General features: G+C 42.0%; 1 protein-coding gene across 2 annotated transcripts; it reads left to right on the plus strand.

Moving 5' to 3' along the window:
* The first annotated feature begins 426 nt into the window (after nucleotides 1–426).
* Nucleotides 427–19478, plus strand: LOC111970651 (calcium/calmodulin-dependent protein kinase type 1D-like). 2 transcript variants are annotated; one of them, XM_023997450.2, is made up of 13 exons: nucleotides 427–515; nucleotides 1785–1890; nucleotides 6327–6452; nucleotides 6547–6621; nucleotides 6877–7015; nucleotides 7415–7538; nucleotides 7843–7918; nucleotides 8155–8267; nucleotides 16047–16125; nucleotides 16294–16381; nucleotides 16506–16825; nucleotides 16942–17053; nucleotides 17209–19478. In XM_023997450.2, exons 2-12 carry the CDS (start codon nucleotides 1805–1807, stop codon nucleotides 17012–17014), a joined length of 1299 nt encoding a protein of 432 aa, XP_023853218.1. In that variant the 5' UTR covers nucleotides 427–515; nucleotides 1785–1804; the 3' UTR covers nucleotides 17015–17053; nucleotides 17209–19478. The 2 variants fall into 2 exon arrangements, with proteins under 2 accessions (XP_023853218.1, XP_070301829.1); XM_070445728.1 differs by lacking the exon at nucleotides 427–515 and adding an exon at nucleotides 1383–1682.
* Nucleotides 19479–19613: the final 135 nt, after the last annotated feature.

Here is a 19613-nt window from a genome sequence, read left to right on the forward strand (position 1 = left end):
AGGTATAATGCATTACAATACGTGGCAAGAATTGGCATAAGCACTTATTACACCCATATAACAATGTAAGATGTTACATAAAGATAGATATTATCAACAACTTACTCATAATTTATAATACTGCAAATGCAAATGCGTGATACTATGACATAATACAATATTGAAAGCACTCGTATAGTTATTTAAAGTAATGTATGCACCCCCGGAATGCAATTACGTAGTTGAATAGTCTTGCCATAGGTTCACAATGAGGCCATCTAAAGCAAAATATGCCAATCTGGCAGGTTACGGGTTGTTTTCCTATACAGTAAACTAGGACGTTATCCACTGACACTATACTGCATTGTCGCCAATAAACCGCGCAGGATGTGTTGGCGGACTGCAGAGCAAGTGATGAGGAGGGCAAAACACGCCCCCTAGACGCTCGGCTGAAGTGTCCGTGTCTGCAGGGAAGAGGCAGGTAGGTCTATCGAGATACCTCAAAAAGTGTCCGCTCGCTCCTCTCTGTAGCTAAGGTAAGAACAAATGGCCATTTGACTTTTCCATTCAATTATTTAGATCTAAAGACTTTGTTGTTGTGTCATTGTTTTCTGTCTTTAGGCTACATTATTAGAGAAAATAAAGTTGTTTGTAAAAAAAAATATAAAAAAATAGAGCATGTTATATAATTGAAATGAAGTGCTATCTCTGGCTTCAAGTAATGAGCCATTTACTGTAGTTTCATATGGGCATAGTTTTCGACATCCACCGGATTTATCCATGTGTAAAAGGAATATGAACATTTTATGCACTGTTCTGAGGATCTATTGGATGGATGCTATCAGATGATCACCCGGATTCTTCCCACAGCGCTACTGGATATTATGAATGATCTGGAAAATACGTTGTTTTTTGGATTCATTTTAAACTGGACAAAGCTTACAAAAAGAAATCTGCATGGAATGGACACACGGCAAACTCCATTTATGGATTCTCCCAAAATGGAATTCTACCATGGTCTACCTACACTTTCTATGTTGCCTGATATATCTACTGATGGTAGCCTATGTTTTTCAGATAGTAGGACTTTTCATCATCGTTATATTCTATGGCATTTAGAGAACTCAAGGGGGCTTAGGATACTTTTTCATTCAGATGCTGATTTAAAAATAAACAACCCGCTTGGTGAGAGTTTGAGGCACAACAACTGCCTCATGTGAAGGTCAGGATAATAAGTTGACCAAGTTTTGGGGGTTTGTCAGGGAATCAGCAGTAATCTGTTTCCTGAATTGGCAGAGAAAGGAGGGGGAGGTTAGAAAAGTAACCATTACTAGGCATTACAGCTCTAATCCTGCACCCCTTTGGGCCTTCTGTAAGTAATAGGTACAAACAAGCTTAGCCCAATCATGACTGACCTCATACTGAACATGCAAGCTTTATGTAAGGAAAACAGGGTTGTATACAAAATGAAGGTACCTAACAGAGATATCCACCAAAGCCATGGTCCCCAAACATTTTTTGTTTTGTGATCTACTTGAAGCCTTTCAAACTTTCTTGTGCCCAAACGATGTGTCTTGCCATATTAGTCCTAAGACGTGACCCAAGAGGAACTGGCTGTGACCTACCAGTTGGTCGGTCCCCAGTACCCACCCGCCATTTGTGAAACACTGGCCCAAAGTGTTTGGTCATGTTCTTTATGTGTGGTGAGGGTTGTCGTTACAAAAATTGATGTATATACATCTAAGACAGCCCAGTCTTAACGAGACAGAAGAGTAAACCTGCCTGTCTGTATGTTGTTGTTCCAGGAGCCTGCAGTGACGACAACATGGGTCGCAAAGAAATAACTTGCAGTTGGAAGAAAGTCACCAACAACATCAGAGATGTGTTCGAATTCAAACAAGTGCTGGGATCGTAAGTACTTTGTCTGATATGATTAGAGCCTGGAGGGTTTTCCTAGCCAGGTCAGTGTTTAAAACCACCACTTAATCATTCTAAGGGGACACTGTAGGCAAACCTTGGTGTCTAGGTTTTAATATACATTTTAACTCTGTCTGTGCCTCAAGCCATTTAATGTGTTTTACGTTTTTAACTCAAAGCACTTTTACTTCTGGGCAGGGCCCTCACGCACCCCAAAAATCTGAGGGGGCATAAAGTATGGCTGGGCGGTGGTCTGGAGGGGGCTAGGACCCCGTTGGGAAGTTGGAGAATTTAGCACTTTTCATACACCTGAAGCAGCTTTTTCCTACAATCTAGAGCCATAATCATTATGATGAATTCTATTCTATTTTCTTTATATCTAAGCATACCTCTTGAGCTGTCTGTATCCTCCTGACTGGTGTTTTCTTTTTAAATAAACTAAATAGGCTTCTCTGCATCTCTGCTAAAATCTGGGTAAAAGTTTAAAAGGAATGTGAATCTTATTCAGTACATTTAATAATTGCTTGCCAGCAAGCATGACAGCTAAAATAGTTAGACAAGCTAGCTATTCTAACTTGATTGATAGCCTGAAATGGCTTCTTGGTACTGTAGCTAGTTAGGTTCCCGATATCCCAACATCATATCTGGCCAACAACAAAAACATTTAATTAATAAATAAATACACAGTACCAGTCAAAAGTTTGGACACACCTACTCATTCCAGGGTTTTTCTTTATTTTTACTATTTTCTACATTGTATAATAATAGTGGAGACATCAAAACTATGAAATGACACAAATGGAATCATGTAGTAACCAAAAAAGTATTAAACAAATCTTCAAAGTAGCCACCCTTTGCCTTGAAGACAGCTTTGCATACTCTTGGCATTCTCTCAACCAGCTTCATAAGGTAGTCACCTGGAATGCATTTCAATTAACATGTGTGCCTTGTTAATTTGTGGAATTTCTTTCCTTCTTAATGCGTTTGAGCCAATCAGTTGTTGTGACCAGGTATGGTCACAGAAGAAAGCCCTATTTGGTAAAAGACCAAGTCCATATTATGGAAAGAACAGCTCAAATAAGCAAAGAAAATGACAGTCCATCATTCCTTTAAGACATGAAGGTCTGTCAATCAGGAATATTTCAATAACTTTGAAAGTTTCTTCAAGTGAAGTCGCAAAAACCATCAAGCACTGTGATGAAACTGGCTCTCATGAGGACCGCCACAGGAAAGAAAGACCCAGAGTTACTTCTGTTGCAGAGGATACGTTCATTAGAGTTACCAGCCTCAGAAATTGCAGCACAAAAAAAATGCTTTACAGACACATCTCAACATCAACTGTTCAGAGATTGCGTGAATCAGGCCTTCATGGTCGAATTGCTGCAAAGAAAACACTACTAAAGGACCCCAATAAGAAGAGACTTGCTTGGGCCAAACAACACGAGCAATGGACATTAGACTGGTGGAAGTCTGTCCTTTAGTGTGATGAGTTAAACATGTTGATTTTTGTTTCCAACCCCCGTGTCTTTGTGAGATGCAGAGTAAGTGAACGAAGATCTCCGCATGTGTGGTTCCCACCGTGAAGCATGGAGGAGGAGGTGTGGGGGTGCTCTGCTTGTGACACTGTCTGTGATTTATTTAGAATTTAAGGCAAACGTAACCAACATGGCTACCACAACATTCTGCAGCGATACMCCATCCCATCTGGTTTGTACTTAGTTGGACTATCATTTGTTTTTCAACAGGACAATAACCCAACACACCTCCAGGCTGTGTAAGGGCTATTTGACCAAGAAGTAGAGTGATGAAGTGCTGCATCAGATGACCTGGCCTCCACAATCACCCGCCCTCAACCCAATTGAGAGGGTTCGGAATGAGTTGACCACAGAGTGAAGGAAAAGCAGCCAACAAGTGCTCAACATATGTGGGAACTCCTTCAAGACTGTTGGAAAAGCATTCCAGGTGAAGCTGGTTGAGAGAATGCCAACAGTGTGCAAAGCTGTCATCAAGGCAATGAGTGGCTACTTTGAAAAATCTAAAATATATTTTGATTTGTTTAACACTTTTTTGGATACTACATGATTCCATGTGTTATTTCATAATTTTGATGTCTTCACTATTGTTTTGCTTTTGGGATAATTTACATCATTTAATATGTAGAACCTACCTGGGTGACGCACGGCAGACATTTTTTGCTTGGTCGTTTTCAGTGGACCTTTGTTGCTGGGTAGCGACTCTTGTCAGCTTCTTAACTCAGACAAAAGGGCCATTATTACATGATTTAGGGGATCTCCAGGAGACCTACTTTACCGGTTTCCAGAGAAGGATCCTAGTTTGGCACTATAATCCTGGACGGGCCTGAACATTCCACCCAGATTATCAGATTATCATGACCCAGGTCAGGGCAGGTCTTCTTTATCAACTGAAGTGGAATACTTGGCGCTCACACAATACAGCCTCTCTCTCTTTAGATACGGTTCAACTAGGACCCAAGTACAGACAATTCTTTAGAGATTTTKGAGATGAGATTGCAAAAGTAACCAAAAGAGGACAGTACATTGCAAAATGTTGTAAAAATTGTTAACCAATATCTGCCCAGTGTGTGAGCGTACATGTTTAGTTGTGTGTTTGTGCCTGAGTGTGTGCTTGTCTGTGTGTGTGTGCGGCCGTGTGTTCATGTAAGCTTGTGGGCGTGTGCATGTGTTGGTATTTGTTTTTGCAATGTTTCCCCTAGGATTTTTTTCAGCATATAGGGAAAACACTGGTGTGTTTATACATTAAGCCCATGTGTTTGAATGTACAGTATGTGTGGGGTATAAGAGGACTTTATGACTGTTTCAGAGTTTGTTGTGCTTTGCGAAATCAAATAGAAGAAACGGCGTTGTCCACACAATGCTGATATCTGCAGAGTGAGAGTGGTATGTCTGCTGGCCCCTGTTTATCTGAGCCTCCTGCTCAAGCAGCTTATACTCCAGAACATCCCTGGCTGTGAATGAGAGGCTGACGTTGAGAGAGAGGTGTGAGCCAGGCAGGTGAGCAATGACGTCCTTACAGCTCAGGAACATCCTAACTCTGTTATAGGATTAGGGGCCTGGGATTGTGTGTCTGTGTGTTTACTGTGTGAGGGAATGTGTGTGCCTGCATGTCTGCGTGTGTGAGTTTGACTGTGAATTTAAGTATCTGTATGTGTGTGTTCATCAGACCTGGGTTCAATTAGTATAATTTTCTTTCAAATACGTTAAGCGTCTGATGGAGCCTTTTAGGAGTATCAGATTAGAGGAATTTGCACTTTTGGAACTAGTATATTGGTCCCATTTTGCCAGGAAGTGAAGTGGCAAGCTCAATCAAAGTGTTTGAAATAAACAAATAGTGCAGTATTTGAACCCAGGCCTAGTTGTGTCTGTCTGTATGTCTGTCTCTCCSAGACAGTGATGTCTTTGGGCACAAACACACTCATTGCATCAGTATCACAGGTGTCGGAATGTGACGGTCAGGCCCAGAGTGTCTGCTAAACAGAGGATTACCCTCACCTTGGTCTCCTTCAAACAGGGAAATCAGCAGATGGAGGGTAGATCCATTTTGAGTCTTAGGATCCTTTTGGCTCCCTCCCAGGCATTAACACTAACTTCTCTCCTGATGTCATGTTATGGCTGGGGTGTTTGTTTGGTCTGACGAAGAAACAACCCACCCACAGCCTGCTCAGGGTTCATCCAGGGTTGACTGTGCTAGGTCAGACAGAGACAAATGGACACAATGAACAAATTAAGACCACAATGGAAATAAGTCTCCAGGCTTTATTGTGTTTTTAACGGCATTCATTTTTTATGTATGTTATGTTGTCTCCCGCTTGAGCAGACTACTACTTTTAATGATCTAATCAGTTCAATCAATCAATCAGTTCAGGGGTCCCTGTCCTGAGCTTCAGGCTGGGTTATGTAAAGTGCTTGAGCACTAGTCCTGCCCTGCTGCTATTCACAGGCCTCAGGAGCAGAGGCCTCAGGAGCAGAGGCCTCAGGAGCAGAGGCCTCAGGAGCAGAGGCCTCAGGAGCAGAGGCCTCAGGAGCAGAGGCCTCAGGAGCAGAGGCCTCAGGAGCAGAGGCCTCAGGAGCACAGGCCTCAGGTGCACTGGCCATACCTGAGCCTCTATCTGGGACACCCTCGTCTCGTTCCTAGCTGTGTGTCAGCTATGAGCCTGGCTAGTGAGGCTGGGTGGTGGTGACTCCACCTACAGTACATGGCGTTAGGTAGCCTAGCTGTTAGAGTGTTGGGCCAGTAACCGAAAGGTCGCTGGTTCGAGAACCAGAGCCGATAACTTGAAAAATCTATCGATGTACCCTTGAGCAAGGGACTTAACCCTAATTTTCTCCAGGGCGCCTTACTACTACTACTACTACTAACCTTTTTCTCTGTCTGTCTGTGTGGGAATGTAGGGGTTCGTTCTCCGAGGTGTATTTGGTGCGAGAGAAGAAGACAGGAAACCTGTACGCCCTGAAGTGTCTGAAGAAAAAACACCTCAGCTGTAGCAACCTGGAGAACGAGATCACTGTGCTGAAGAAGTGAGTACACGCACGCACACACACACGCTCATACTCTTACACACTCTCACAGCTGAACAAGTTAACATCACATATCTCTCAATCTTCCTCTCAGGATAAGGCATGACAATGTGATTGGACTGGAAGATTTCTATGAGACTCAGACACACTATTACCTCGTCATGCAGCTGTGAGTGCAAACCATTATCACTACATAAGCTAAATACATGTATAAATGTTACTATTTTAGAGAACTCGCTGTATTAGTCAGGTGTTTAATAAGGGTTGTAAATGCTGGTGATGAGAATGGTGATGATGATTATGCTGATGATGGTGATGCCGATGATGATGATGTTTATGGTGATGACGAGGATGTTTAAGGTGATGATGCGAATGATGATGGTGAATATGGTGGGGAGATTCTGATGTGTGTGTTCTTTCCTAGGGTGTCTGGTGGAGAGCTGTTTGACCGTATCATAGATCGGGGGGTGTACACAGAGAAGGACGCCAGCCAGCTGGTCCGCCAAGTACTGCAAGCTGTCAACTACCTTCACGAGAACAGCATAGTGCACAGGGACCTCAAGGTATGTTACACACACACAGTCAACATACCTGGTAGAGTGAGGGTCAAAGTACATTTTAATGTAGGTAAAAAGTAAATAAATAATATACAATTTGCCACTCCAAACATATCTCATACACGTTACTATATCATCAGTGGTGTATTGGAGGGTAAACACACATATAAGCCCCAGTCAAACATATCTCATACACGTTACTATATCATCAGTGGTGTATTGGAGGGTAAACACACATATAAGCGTTTACCCACTTTTTACTAGAAAATGCATTGAAAGTATAGGGAGCGTTACTTTACTCACAGCGAACCTCGAACCCATCTATTTTTTGTATACCATGTTGAGAGAACAGTTCCTCTGCTGCTTGTTGACCCTCCCCCTCTCTCTCCCTGTGTGTGAGAGCAGCCAGAGAACCTGCTATACTTCGACTCAGACGAGAACTCCAAGATCATGATCAGTGACTTCGGCCTGTCCAAGATGTCCGACCATGGAGTGATGTCCACAGCCTGCGGCACGCCAGGATATGTTGGTGAGAGTGTGTGTGTGTCAAATCAAATCAAATTTGTCACATGCGCCAAACAGGTGTAGACTTTACTGTGAGATGCTTGCTTACGAGCCTTTCCCAATGATTCAGAGGGCTCGTAAGCAAGCATTTCATGGTAAAGTCTACACTGTTGTATTCAACGCACGTGACAAATGCGATTTGATTTAATGCAGATGTGCAGCAAGTGTGTGTTAGATGGTTGGTCATTAAAATAGAGAGTAAAGCTTCATTGCACAGCTAGAGAGTATTAGCATGGTATCTAACCCTGTTTATATTTGATCCTCTACAGCCCCTGAAGTTCTGGCTCAGAAACCCTACAGCAAGGCAGTGGACTGCTGGTCCATAGGAGTCATCACATACATCCTGTGAGTGCCTATCTAGGACTTCTAGATCTATATTTGCCAGCACCTCTTCTCAACCATTTCATAGTATCAGGATGACTGCATTGTGAGATGGTATTTCTATATCACTTTTGGGAAAAGTTATTGTAATTCTATGATGAATTCTGTGTTAACTCTTTAAAAACTACTGGATGTTCCCTCTCTCTCTGTGTTAACTCTGTAAAATGACTGTATGTTCCCTCTCTTTCTCTGTGTGACAGGCTGTGTGGCTACCCTCCGTTCTTCGAGGACAACGAGACACGTCTGTTCGCTAAGATCATGAGGGCCGACTATGCTTTCCACTCGCCCTTTTGGGATGATATCTCTGAGTCAGGTAAGACAAAACCACCACATCAACAACAACAACAACAACAAGGGTATTTCAAGTGGAACTGACAGCATTTTAGCAACATGAAATCTTATTAAAATCTGTTCATATACACCTCACAGAAGAATATGACACCTTTTTTTTACATTTTCAGACAAGCGAGCACTTAGATATGGTCGTTTTCATAAATTCATAGAATGTTTGGAAATGACGTTGTAATGAGTACGATGGGAGACAGAGTGCTGGTTTCAAGTGTAGGGCGCAGCAGGTGTTTATTAGTAAAGGACCACAGGAGGAGGCAGGTAGCTGGGTCCAGGGGCAGGCAGAAGGTCATACACAGGGACTCCAAAAAGGTAACAGTACAGGCAGGGAAAAAGCTAGTAACGTGGTCCGGGAGATCAGGCAAGAGGGAGATGTCAGGAAATCTGATAGGCAAAAGTACAGGCAGGGAGGTGTCGTTAGTGAGGATGGCCAAAAACTACGATACACGGGAGGACTAATACGGAACTAAACAGAGCTTCGAATAGAATGTGTACCAAAACAAACAATACCTAACAATGATGGGGTGCAAAGAACTGAACTAAATAGTGTGTGTAAATGACATACAGGTGTGTGAACAGGTGATTAGAATTCAGGTGATTGGGATCTGGAGAGTGAGCTGCGTTCAGGGGGTTTATGTGTTTGAGAGAGTGGGCTGGAAAGTGAGCTGCGTTCAGGGGATCTACGTGTTTGAGAGTGTGAGCTGGAAAGTGGGCTGGAAAGTGAGCTGTGTTCAGGGGATCTACGTGTTTGAGAGTGTGAGCTGGAAAGTGAGCTGCATTCAGGGGATCTACGTGTTTGAGAGTGTGAGCTGGAAAGTGAGCTGCATTCAGGGGATCTATGTGTTTGAGAGTGTGAGCTGGAAAGTGGGCTGGAAAGTGAGCTGTGTTTAGGGGATCTACGTGTTTGAGAGTGTGAGTTGGAAGCAGACATTACAGACGTAGAGTAAGGCATTTGTGAAAATTCTAAAGCAATATAGAGTGTGAAAGCGTCCGTGCGTTTGGACACTAATAGACACTGCAGGATATAAAACTGAATAAAAACATCTGTCCTGTCCAGAGTCTACGCAGACCGGATTCTACGCAGACGGGTGTGCCATAGCCAATCAGAGCTACAGTAGGCCTATATGCAAAAAAGCCATTTGCCACACGGGTCTGCCATCATTCACTTTGAGCTGGATTGTGTGTTTACAGGCAATAGCAACAGTGTGACTTTAGATCATTAGAACCCACAAAATACACCCGAATGGATTTCTGCAAATATGTAAATACCACGGGAGTCCTACATTTGAGAACTTCACAATACTAGTGATCAAACAACCATGAAAAGGTAGTCTATCTCTCCCTCAGTTCCCTATGTTTATTTATTTCACCTTTATTTAACCAGGTAGGCTAGTTGAGAACAAGTTCTCATTTACAACTGCGACCTGGCCAAGATAAAGCAAAGCAGTTCGACACATATAACAACACAGAGTTACACATGGAGTAAAACAAACATACAGTAGAAAAATAAGTCTATATACAATGTGAGCAAATGAGGTGAGATAAGGGAGGTAAAGGCAATAAATAGGCCATGGTGGCGAAGTAAATACAATATATAATACAATACAATACAATATAGCAATTAAAACACTGGAATGGTAGATTTGACAGTAGATGAGTGTGCAAAGTAGAAATACTGGGGTGCAAAGGAGCTAAATAAATACAGTAGGGGAAGACGTAGTTGTTTGGGCTATTTATAGATGGGCTATGTACAGGTGCAGTGATCTGTGAGCTGCTCTGACAGCTGGTGCTTAAAGCTAGTGAGGTAGATAAGTGTTTCCAGTTTCAGAGATTTTTGTAGTTCATTCCAGTCAATGGCAGCAGAGAACTGGAAGGAGAGGCGGCCAAAGGAGGAATTGGCTTTGGGGGTGACAAGTGAGATATACCTGCTGGAACGCGTGCTACGGGTGGGTGCTGCTATGGTGACCAGCGAGCTGAGATAAGGGGGGACTTTACCTAGCAGGGTCTTGTAGATGACCTGGAGCCAGTGGGTTTGGCGACGAGTATGAAGCGAGGGCCAGCCAACGAGAGCGTACAGGTCGCAGTGGTGGGTAGTATATGGGGCTTTGGTGACAAAACGGATGGCACTGTGATAGACTGCATCCAATTTGTTGAGTAGGGTGTTGGAGGATATTTTGTAAATGACATCGCCGATGTTGAGGATCGGTAAGATGGTCAGTTTTACGAGGGCATGTTTGGCAGCATGGGTGAAGGATGCTTTGTTGCAAAATAGGAAGCCAATTCTAGATTTAACTTTGGATTGGAGATGTTTKATGTGAGTCTGGAAGGAGAGTTTACAGTCTAACCAGACACCTAGGTATTTGTAGTTGTCCACATATTCTAAGTCAGAWCCGTCCAGAGTAGTGATGCTGGACGGGCGGGGAGGTGCAGGCAGCGATCGGTTGAAGAGCATGCATTTASTTTTACTTGTATTTAAGAGCAGTTGGAGGCCACGGAAGGAGAGTTGTATGGCATTGAAGCTCGTCTGGAGGGTTGTTAACACAATGTCCAAAGAAGGGCCAGAAGTATACAGAATGGTGTCGTCTGCGTAGAGGTGGATCAGAGACTTACCAGCAGCAAGAGCGACATCATTGATGTATACAGAGAAGAGAGTCGGCCCAAGAATTGAACCCTGTGGCACCCCCATAGAGACAACAGGCCCTCAGATTTGACTATGTACATCAACAAGATCAGCAATTAATGCTAGCTAGGGCAAGATGAGCTAAAATCTATTGAGGGAACATTAGATAAACCCTCTCAAACATTTTCAGCTAGTTGTCTGTCAAAATTGCACTGATAAATGATGGGGAATAGTAGCCTGCTCGTCCTTCTGCAACTTGCCTGCCAATGCATGCTTGTCCAAACCCACTTTTTGACAACTGAATGAGAACTTGCCTGCCTGCCCATTTGATCGATGCCAAATACATTTGATTGACAACTAAGAGGTATGCTAGTCGTTCAAGTTCAGCATACTGTAGCTAGCTAGCTAGCAAAGCGATTCACATTTATCGCTAGTTAACCAAATGACACCTGCAGCAGCTCTAGCTGTAGCCAACAAAAAACGATATGAGGGGGAAAAGTCGGCACTCACCCACTCCTCCAATGACATGACATCCTCCCAGCAGCTAGCTAGCTAGCTAACGTTAGACTCCGTGTTTTTATATTGCTAAATAAATAGCTTGCTACATAAAAAGATAGCCCAGGGGTGTCAAACTCAATCAGCGCACAGACCATATAAAAAACAGCAACTTTGCAGGCTAGACATTTACAAAAAAAAATCCAACCGCAACCCAAACTGCCCATTGTTTAATTAGAAAAAAGATGTCCCTTTTATAATATCTACTTATGTACATAGTAGGGCTACCTGACTAAAAAACATCTTGTTAGACCGAAAGTCATCTGTTCTTTCGACCAATCGATTACACAAACGTGTATTTTTCCATATATAGACACACCCTATGTGTTTTAATAAAATCAACTATATGCATTGAGCTTGTCTGATGCTTAAGCTTACGGTTTGATGCCTCAAGAGGGCGCCAGAGATCTAGATAACCAGAAGAAAACTGACCCAACTATTCTCCTCCCGCTCCTGCTGACTTGTGCTAATTCTCCTGAAGTTGTCGGGTTATAGCCTACACGAGGAGTCTGCAACCTTTCTCATGTGGAATGCCATTTTATCTTACCATTTCTACCGTTCTGCGTGCCAGTTATGGTGTTCATGTGCATATTTTTGTGAAACTGTTTAATTTAATTTATAATAAGGTCATATCTCAAAATCATTGTCATGTGGTTAATCAAAATTCTATCCAAATCTAAATGAAAATAATACAAACATAAAAAGTAACTTCTATTGGCATTGCCAACCATGTAAAAATAGCCTCCATAAAGCCGACAAATAAAAACATTGCAGCCTGCAGGTAGAAAATATCCTGATAAAAATAAATATCCTATAAATCGCATTGGCTACACCTGGCCTATCTGCAACGAAATTTGAAACATTGTGTCAACTATTAACTTGGGTCCGGCCCGAAGCTTGCGCAACATTGTATAAAATATTCTGGGCCCTCAGAGTTTCCCATGCCAGTAAGCTCAGGACAGACACAGCTGTAGGCTATTTGCGCAAGAGATAAGAAGCAGTGCTTGACTTGGGAAGAAGCTCACCGGAGCTGGGTACTGGCACCTCAAATGTTCTACTGCTTGAGCTCCTCTTTCTCTTATAGAATATTAGCTCAAAAGTATTGTGGAGCTCCTGCACCTAAATATAAACAGTACCAGCACCCAAAATTAGTACCTGAACCTATTTCAGTCCAAGTCAAGCACTGATAAGCCTTTTTTATTGACGTTTCCACAGGATCAGAGCATGACATTTTCCCCTTTCACGCTGAGTGGTTATCAAAAGGGAGAGAGCTGGAAAGATTTTTCAAATACATTGAGGAACTATTGTAATTCTCAATGGATGTAAGAACAGACATAGTTTGCTTGCTGTTTGAGGTGAAGAAAACTATGTCTGTTTTTGGGATCATCATGTAGAAACCAAAAAAGTGTTAAACAAATCAAAATCTATTTTATATTTGAGATTGTTCAAAGGAGCCACCCTTTGCCTTGATGACAGCTTTGTACATTCTTGGCATTCTCTCAACCAGCTGGGATGGGGTATCGCTGCAGAATGCTGTGGTAGCCATGCTGGTTAAGTGTGCCTTGAATTCTAAATAAATCACAGACAGTGTCACCAGAAAAGCACCCCCACACCAACACACCTCCTCCTCCATGCTTCACGGAGGGAACTAGATGTCGACCGATTATGATTTTTCAACGCCGATACCAAAACCGATTATTGGAGGACCAAAAACAGCCGATACCGATGGATCGGCTGATTTTTTATATATATATATTTGTAATAATGACAATTACAACAATACTGAATGAACACTTTTATTTTAACTTAATATAATACATAAATAAAAATCTATTTAGTCCCAAATAAATAATGAAACATGTTCAATTTGGTTTAAATAATGCAAAAACACAGTGTTGGAGAAGAAAGTAAAAGTGCAATATGTGCCATGTAAAAAAGCTAACGTTTAAGTTCCTTGCTCAGAACATGAGAACATATGAAAGCTGGTGGTTCCTTTTAACATGAGTCTTCAATGTTCCCAGTTAAGAAGTTTTTAGGTTCTAGTTATTATTGGAATTATAAGACTATTTATCTCCATACCATTTGTATTTCATATACCTTTGACTATTGGATGTTCTTATAGGCACTATAGTATTGCCAGCCTAATCTCGGGAGTTGATAGGCTTGAAGTCATAAACAGAGCTGTGCTTCAAGCATTGCGAAGAGCTGCTGGCAAACGCGGGAAAGTGCTGTTTGAATGAATGCTTACGAGCATGCTGCTGCCTACCACCACTCAGTCAGACTGCTCTATCAAATATAAAATCATAGACTTAATTATAATATAATAAATACACAGAAATACAAGCCTTAGATCATTATTTTGGTCAAATCCGGAAACTATCATTTAGAAAACAAAACGTTTATTCTTTCAGTGAAATACAGAACCGTTCCGTATTTTATCGAACGGGTGGCATCCATAAGTCTAAATATTGCTGTTACATTGCACAAGCTTCAATGTTATGTCATAGTTATGTACAATTCTGGAAAATGAACTAAGGTCTCTGTTAGGAAGAAATGGTCTTCACACAGTTTGCAACGAGCCAGGCGTCCCAAACTGCTGCATATACCCTGACTCTGCTTGCACAGAACGCAAGAGAAGTGACACAATTTCCCTAGTTAATATTGCCTGCTAACATGAATTTATTTTAACGAAATATGCAGATTAAAAAATATGTACTTATGTATTGATTTTAAGAAAGGCATTGATGTTTATGGTTAGGTACTTTGGTGCAACGACAGTGCTTTTTCGCGAATGCGCTTGTTAAATCATCCCCCGTTTGGCGAAGTAGGCTGTGAGTCGATGATAAATTAACAGGCACCGCATTGATTATTTGCAACGTTTGATAGCTAGTTAAGCTAGTAATATCATCAACCATGTGTAGTTAACTAGTGATTATGTTAAGATTTAATATTTTTTATAAGATAAGTTTAATGCTAGATAGCAACTTACCTTGGCTCCTTGCTGCACTCGCGTAACAGGTGGTCAGCCTGCCATGCAGTCTCCTCGTGGAGTGCAATGTAATCGGCCATAATCGGCGTCCTAAAATGCTGATTACCGATTGTTATGAAAACTTGAAATCGGACGTAATTAATCGGCCAGCCTCTAGTGGGAACCACACATGCGGAGATCATCCGTACACCTACTCTGCGTCTCACAAAGACACGGCAGTTGGAACCAAAACTCTCAGATTTGGACTCATCAGACCAAAGGACAGATTTCCACCGGTCTAATGTCCATTGCTTGCGTTTCTTGGCCCAAGCATGTCTCTTCTTATTATTGGTGTCCTTTAGTAGTGGTTTCTTTGAAGCAATTTGACCATGAAGGCCTGATTCACGCAGTCTCCTCTGAACAGTTGATGTTGCGAAGTGTCTGTTACTTGAACTTTGTGAAGCATTTATTTGGGCTGCAATTTCTGAGGCTGGTAACTCTAATGAACTTATCCTCTGCAGCAGAAGTAACTGGGTCTTCCTTTCATGTGGCGGTCCTCATGAGACCCAGTGTCATCATAGAGCTTGATGGTTTTTGCGACTTCACTTGAAGAAACTTTCAAAGTTCTTGATATTGTCAGGGGGTGGGTGTAGCTGGTGCATGAAGTCAGGCGCAGGAGAGCAGAGATGAGTGAACAACGCACATTACTTGCGAAAATAGCACAAAGTAACAAAATCATTGTGCGAACAATAATGGTTACTGTACAACACGGGTGAACACAGCACCCGGACCAAACCAGCCGGAAACGTACCGACCTTAACAATAAACAATCACACACAAAGACATGGGGGAAACAGAGGGTTAAATACATGACCAGTAATTGGGAAATGAAAACCAGGTGTGTGGGGAAAAACGAGACAAAACAAAAATGGAAAATGAAAAATGGATCGGCGATGGCTAGAAGACCGGCGACGTCGACCACCGAACACCGCCCGAACAAGGAGAGGCATCGACTTCGGCAGAAGTCGTGAAAGATATGTTCCGTATTGACTGACCTTCATGTCTTAAAGTAATGATGGACTGTCGTTTCTCTTTGCTTATTTGAGCTGTTCTTGCCATAATATGGACTTGGGCTATCTCTGTATACTACCCCTACCTTGTCATAACTGATTGGCTCAAACGTGTTAAGAAGGAAAGAAATTCCACAAATTAACTTTTAACAAGGCACACCTGTTAATTGAAATGCATTCCAGGTGACTACCTCATGAAGCTGGTTGAGAGAATGCCAAGAGTGTGCAAAGCTGTCATCAAAGCAAAGGGTGGCTACTTTGAAGAATCGCAAATATAAAATATATTTTGATTTGTTTAACACTTTCTTGTTTACTATATGATACTATATGATTCCATATGTGTTATTTCATAGTTTGTCTTCACTATTATTCTACAATGTGGAAAATAGTAAAAAATAAAGAAAAACCATTGAATGAGTAGGTGTGTCCAAACTTTTGACTGGTACTGTATATATTAAAGATATTCATAATTTTTAGAAGGCTGAAAGTTCCATGTCAGTTGTTGACGTTTGTCTGTCTCCGTTTCCATAGCGAAGGACTTCATCCGGAACATGATGCAGAAGCACCCTAACAAACGGTTCACCACAGAACAGGCCCTCAGACACCCCTGGTGAGTCACACACACAGATCCAGGATCAGCCTATCCTCTGCTCATCTTAACTATGGCCATCAGAGGAGGAAAATAGAAAACTGACCTCCGATCAGTGTCTAGGTAGCTCACTCTTTCCTGTTTATTACTTGTTCCTGGTGACCCTATCAATGTCATTTCCTGTTGCAGGATCATTGGAAAGACAGCGAGGGATCAGGACATCTATGAATCAGTCAGCATGCAGATCCAGAGGAACTTTGCCAAGTCCAAATGGAGGGTGAGCAACATATGAGGCGACATACAGTATGCTAGCATACATACATTTATTATATTATTATTATTATTATTAACAAAACCCAATTATGAATGCTAATATTCCTGTGTGTTTGTGTGTGTTACAGCAAGCCTTCAACGCCACAGCAGCCATCAAACATATGAAGAAGCTGCAGTTGGCCCACGCCGACCCCGACGCCCCTCTCCCTCCCATCCCTGCCATAGCCATCAACCCTTGCAACTCCCAGAATCCCCTGCGGGGTGTCAACAACATCACCACAGAGGACGTTGACGCCACCGGCAACCTCCCGATCCCAGTGTGTCACATGACCCCTCCAGAGGCACAGTACCGGGGCCTGAGAGCCAGTCACAGCGAGCCCATGCACGCGCCGGTCGTCATGGAGACATATAACGCAGAGAATTGCTCCTCATTCACGGCAGCTAAGAGGTGAGTCCAAGTGGACTGAGTGGAGGTTGAATGTAGCTGTCGGGGGGGTTCAGATATGTCCACTAAGCGTAGAATCTGTGGTTCTGAAGGCTCTGCTTTTTAATGTCGTGTTTCAGCTGTGACGCCATGAACAGGGTGACCAATAGGAATGGCCAGACGATGCAGACTGGGGTGTGTTCTGTCATGTGATTGGTTGATTGGCCTGAGGATCAATTCAACTACGTCAAGGTAAATTGGTCTCATATACACAATGCATGTTCATTTGAATACACTCATGCACACAATAAACAAAATACAGAGAGATAAGTTGATAGGAAAACACCCAACTTTCTCACATTAATTATATGGATCTTCATGTGGAACCCCCCTTTCTCTCTCTCCAGTGTTTCTGCAGTGTTGCAGTCAAGAAGTTTGAGCCACTCCTTGCTGCTCGACAGGTGTCTGTCTGCTACCTCCTGCTGATTCATTTCTGTAGTGCTCTTCTGAGATTTTCAGGGGCCCATAGCAAGGACCCGGGGCCCGAACCTTCTCCAGAGGAGAACACAGGAAGACCTGGGGTTCATACCCAATTACAGTGCAGTACATTTACACTCACGCACAAATGTATGCACTCACACACACAAATGCAAACTTTAATTTCTTTGACCCAAGCTACTGTCGATGAAGCTTTAGAAGTGTACATTCTGTCCTTCTATCTCAACAGAAACATATATATATATTTGAATATTTGAAGTATTAAAAAATATGCAGTACCAGTCAAAAGTTTGGACACGTACTCATTCAAGGGTTTTTCTTTATTTTTACTGTTTTCTACATTGTAGAATAATAGTGAAGATGTCAAAACTATGAAATAACACATGTAACCAAAAAAGTGTTAAACAAATCAAAACATATTTTGCACACTCTTGACATTCTCTCAACCAGCTTTACCTGGAATGCTTTTCCAACAGTCTTGAAGGAGTACCCACATATGCTGAGCACTTGTTGGCTGCTTTTCCTTCACTCTGCGGTCCAAATCATCCCAAACCATCTCATTTTGGTTGAGGTCAGGGGATTGTGGAGGCCAGGTCATCTGATGCAGCACTCCATCACTCTCCTTCTTGGTCAAGTAGCCCTGTCACAGCCTGGAGGTGTGTTTTGGGTCATTGTCCTGTTGAAAACAAATTATAGTCCCACTAAGTGCAAACCAGATGGGATGGCGTATCGCTGCAGAATGCTGTGGTATCCATGCTGGTTAAGTTTGCCTTGAATTCTAAATAAATCACAGACAGTGTCACCAGCAAAGCACCATCACACCTCCTCCTCCATTCTTCACAGTGGGAACCACACATGCAGAGATCATCTGTTCACCGACTCTGCGTCTCACAAAGACACGGAGGTTGGAACCAAAAATCTCAAATTTGGACTCATCAGACCAAAGGACAGATTTCCATCAGTCTAATGTCCATTGCTCATGTTTCTTGGCCCAAGCATGTCTCTTCTTATTATTGGTGTTCTTTAGTAGTGGTTTCTTTGCAGAAATTTGACCATGAAGGCCTGATTCACACAGTCTCCTCTGAACAGTTGATGTTGAGATGTGTCTGTTACTCGAACTCTGTGAAGAATTTATTTGGGCTGCAATTTCTGAGGCTGGTAACTCTAATGAACTTATCCTCTGCAGTAGAGGTAACGCTGGGTCCTCATGAGAGCCAGTTTCATCAACTGTCAATGTAAATGCATTCCAGGTGACTACCTCATGAAGCTGGGTGAGCGAATGAAAAGAGTGTGCAAAGCCGTCATCAAGGCAAAGGGTGGCTACTTTGAAGAATCTAAAATATATTTTTATTTGTTTAACACTTTTTTGGTTATTACATGATTCCGTATGTGTTATTTCATAGTTTTGATGTCTTCACTATTATTCTACAATGTAGAAAATAGTCAAAAGAAAGAAAATCCCTTGAATGAGTAGGTGTGTTCAAACTTTTGACTGGTACTGTATTTGCAATGTATAATTGTCTATGACTAATGCTTATTGACCTATGGAAAACAAATGTACTTTTATTTATATATATATACTTTTTTTGCTGATATGATAGCTGTGACAGCTAGATTCCAACTCATTAATTCTTTGGCTACTTTATGTTGTTGTCTGAACTGAATCAAGCTTTGTTGTTCTTTCACTCACATCTGAAACTAATAATGGATCTGGAGAAAAATGGAAACCTGGTAAAATAATGGTTTCATCGAAAAGTTTATGAATACTTTACAACATCTCAGTATTCAAGGAGAAGGGTTTCGAGATGTCATTGTTGAAGTGTTATGTATTTTTATATTGACTGAATTCTTTTTTATCTTCTATAATCCTAAATGTAAGGCTTTTGACTGTTATGAAGCTTGCATTGACAGGTCTCACTATTTGAATCCTGACACCCATGTCATAACACACTGACTTTAGGGCGAGAAGGGTTTGGAGGGCTGTCGTTTCTCTGTGTAAGAGAAGATGGTTACACCACTTAAAGTGGTCCTGTGCACTAACACCACTTTACATACAGGGTTAAATGATATGTGCCACTTTTATGCCATAAGCTGCTATAGACTTCCTCTTGTATTGACGATGCCATTGTGACTGTATGACTGGAGATGCTCATATCTTATAACCACCGGCACTATACTTTGCGTCTTTGTTTTGTTTCTTCATAAAACAAATTATATAAACTTCCTCTTCTGTGCTTTCACCTTACACAATCACAGATCCCACCCCTCTCTCCTCGACAGCTATCCGATTGGTGGAAGGTTTGAGAGACAATGT

Source organism: Salvelinus sp. IW2-2015, linkage group LG11 (genome assembly GCF_002910315.2).
Source record: "Salvelinus sp. IW2-2015 linkage group LG11, ASM291031v2, whole genome shotgun sequence".
Lineage (NCBI taxonomy): Eukaryota > Metazoa > Chordata > Actinopteri > Salmoniformes > Salmonidae > Salvelinus > Salvelinus sp. IW2-2015.

Coding starts and splice junctions, on each gene's coding strand:
- LOC111970651 (XM_070445728.1), top strand. Junction 6,453..6,546: donor GAGATCACTGTGCTGAAGAA/GTGAGTACACGC, acceptor TCTTCCTCTCAG/GATAAGGCATGACAATGTGA. Junction 16,826..16,941: donor TCATTCACGGCAGCTAAGAG/GTGAGTCCAAGT, acceptor GTCGTGTTTCAG/CTGTGACGCCATGAACAGGG.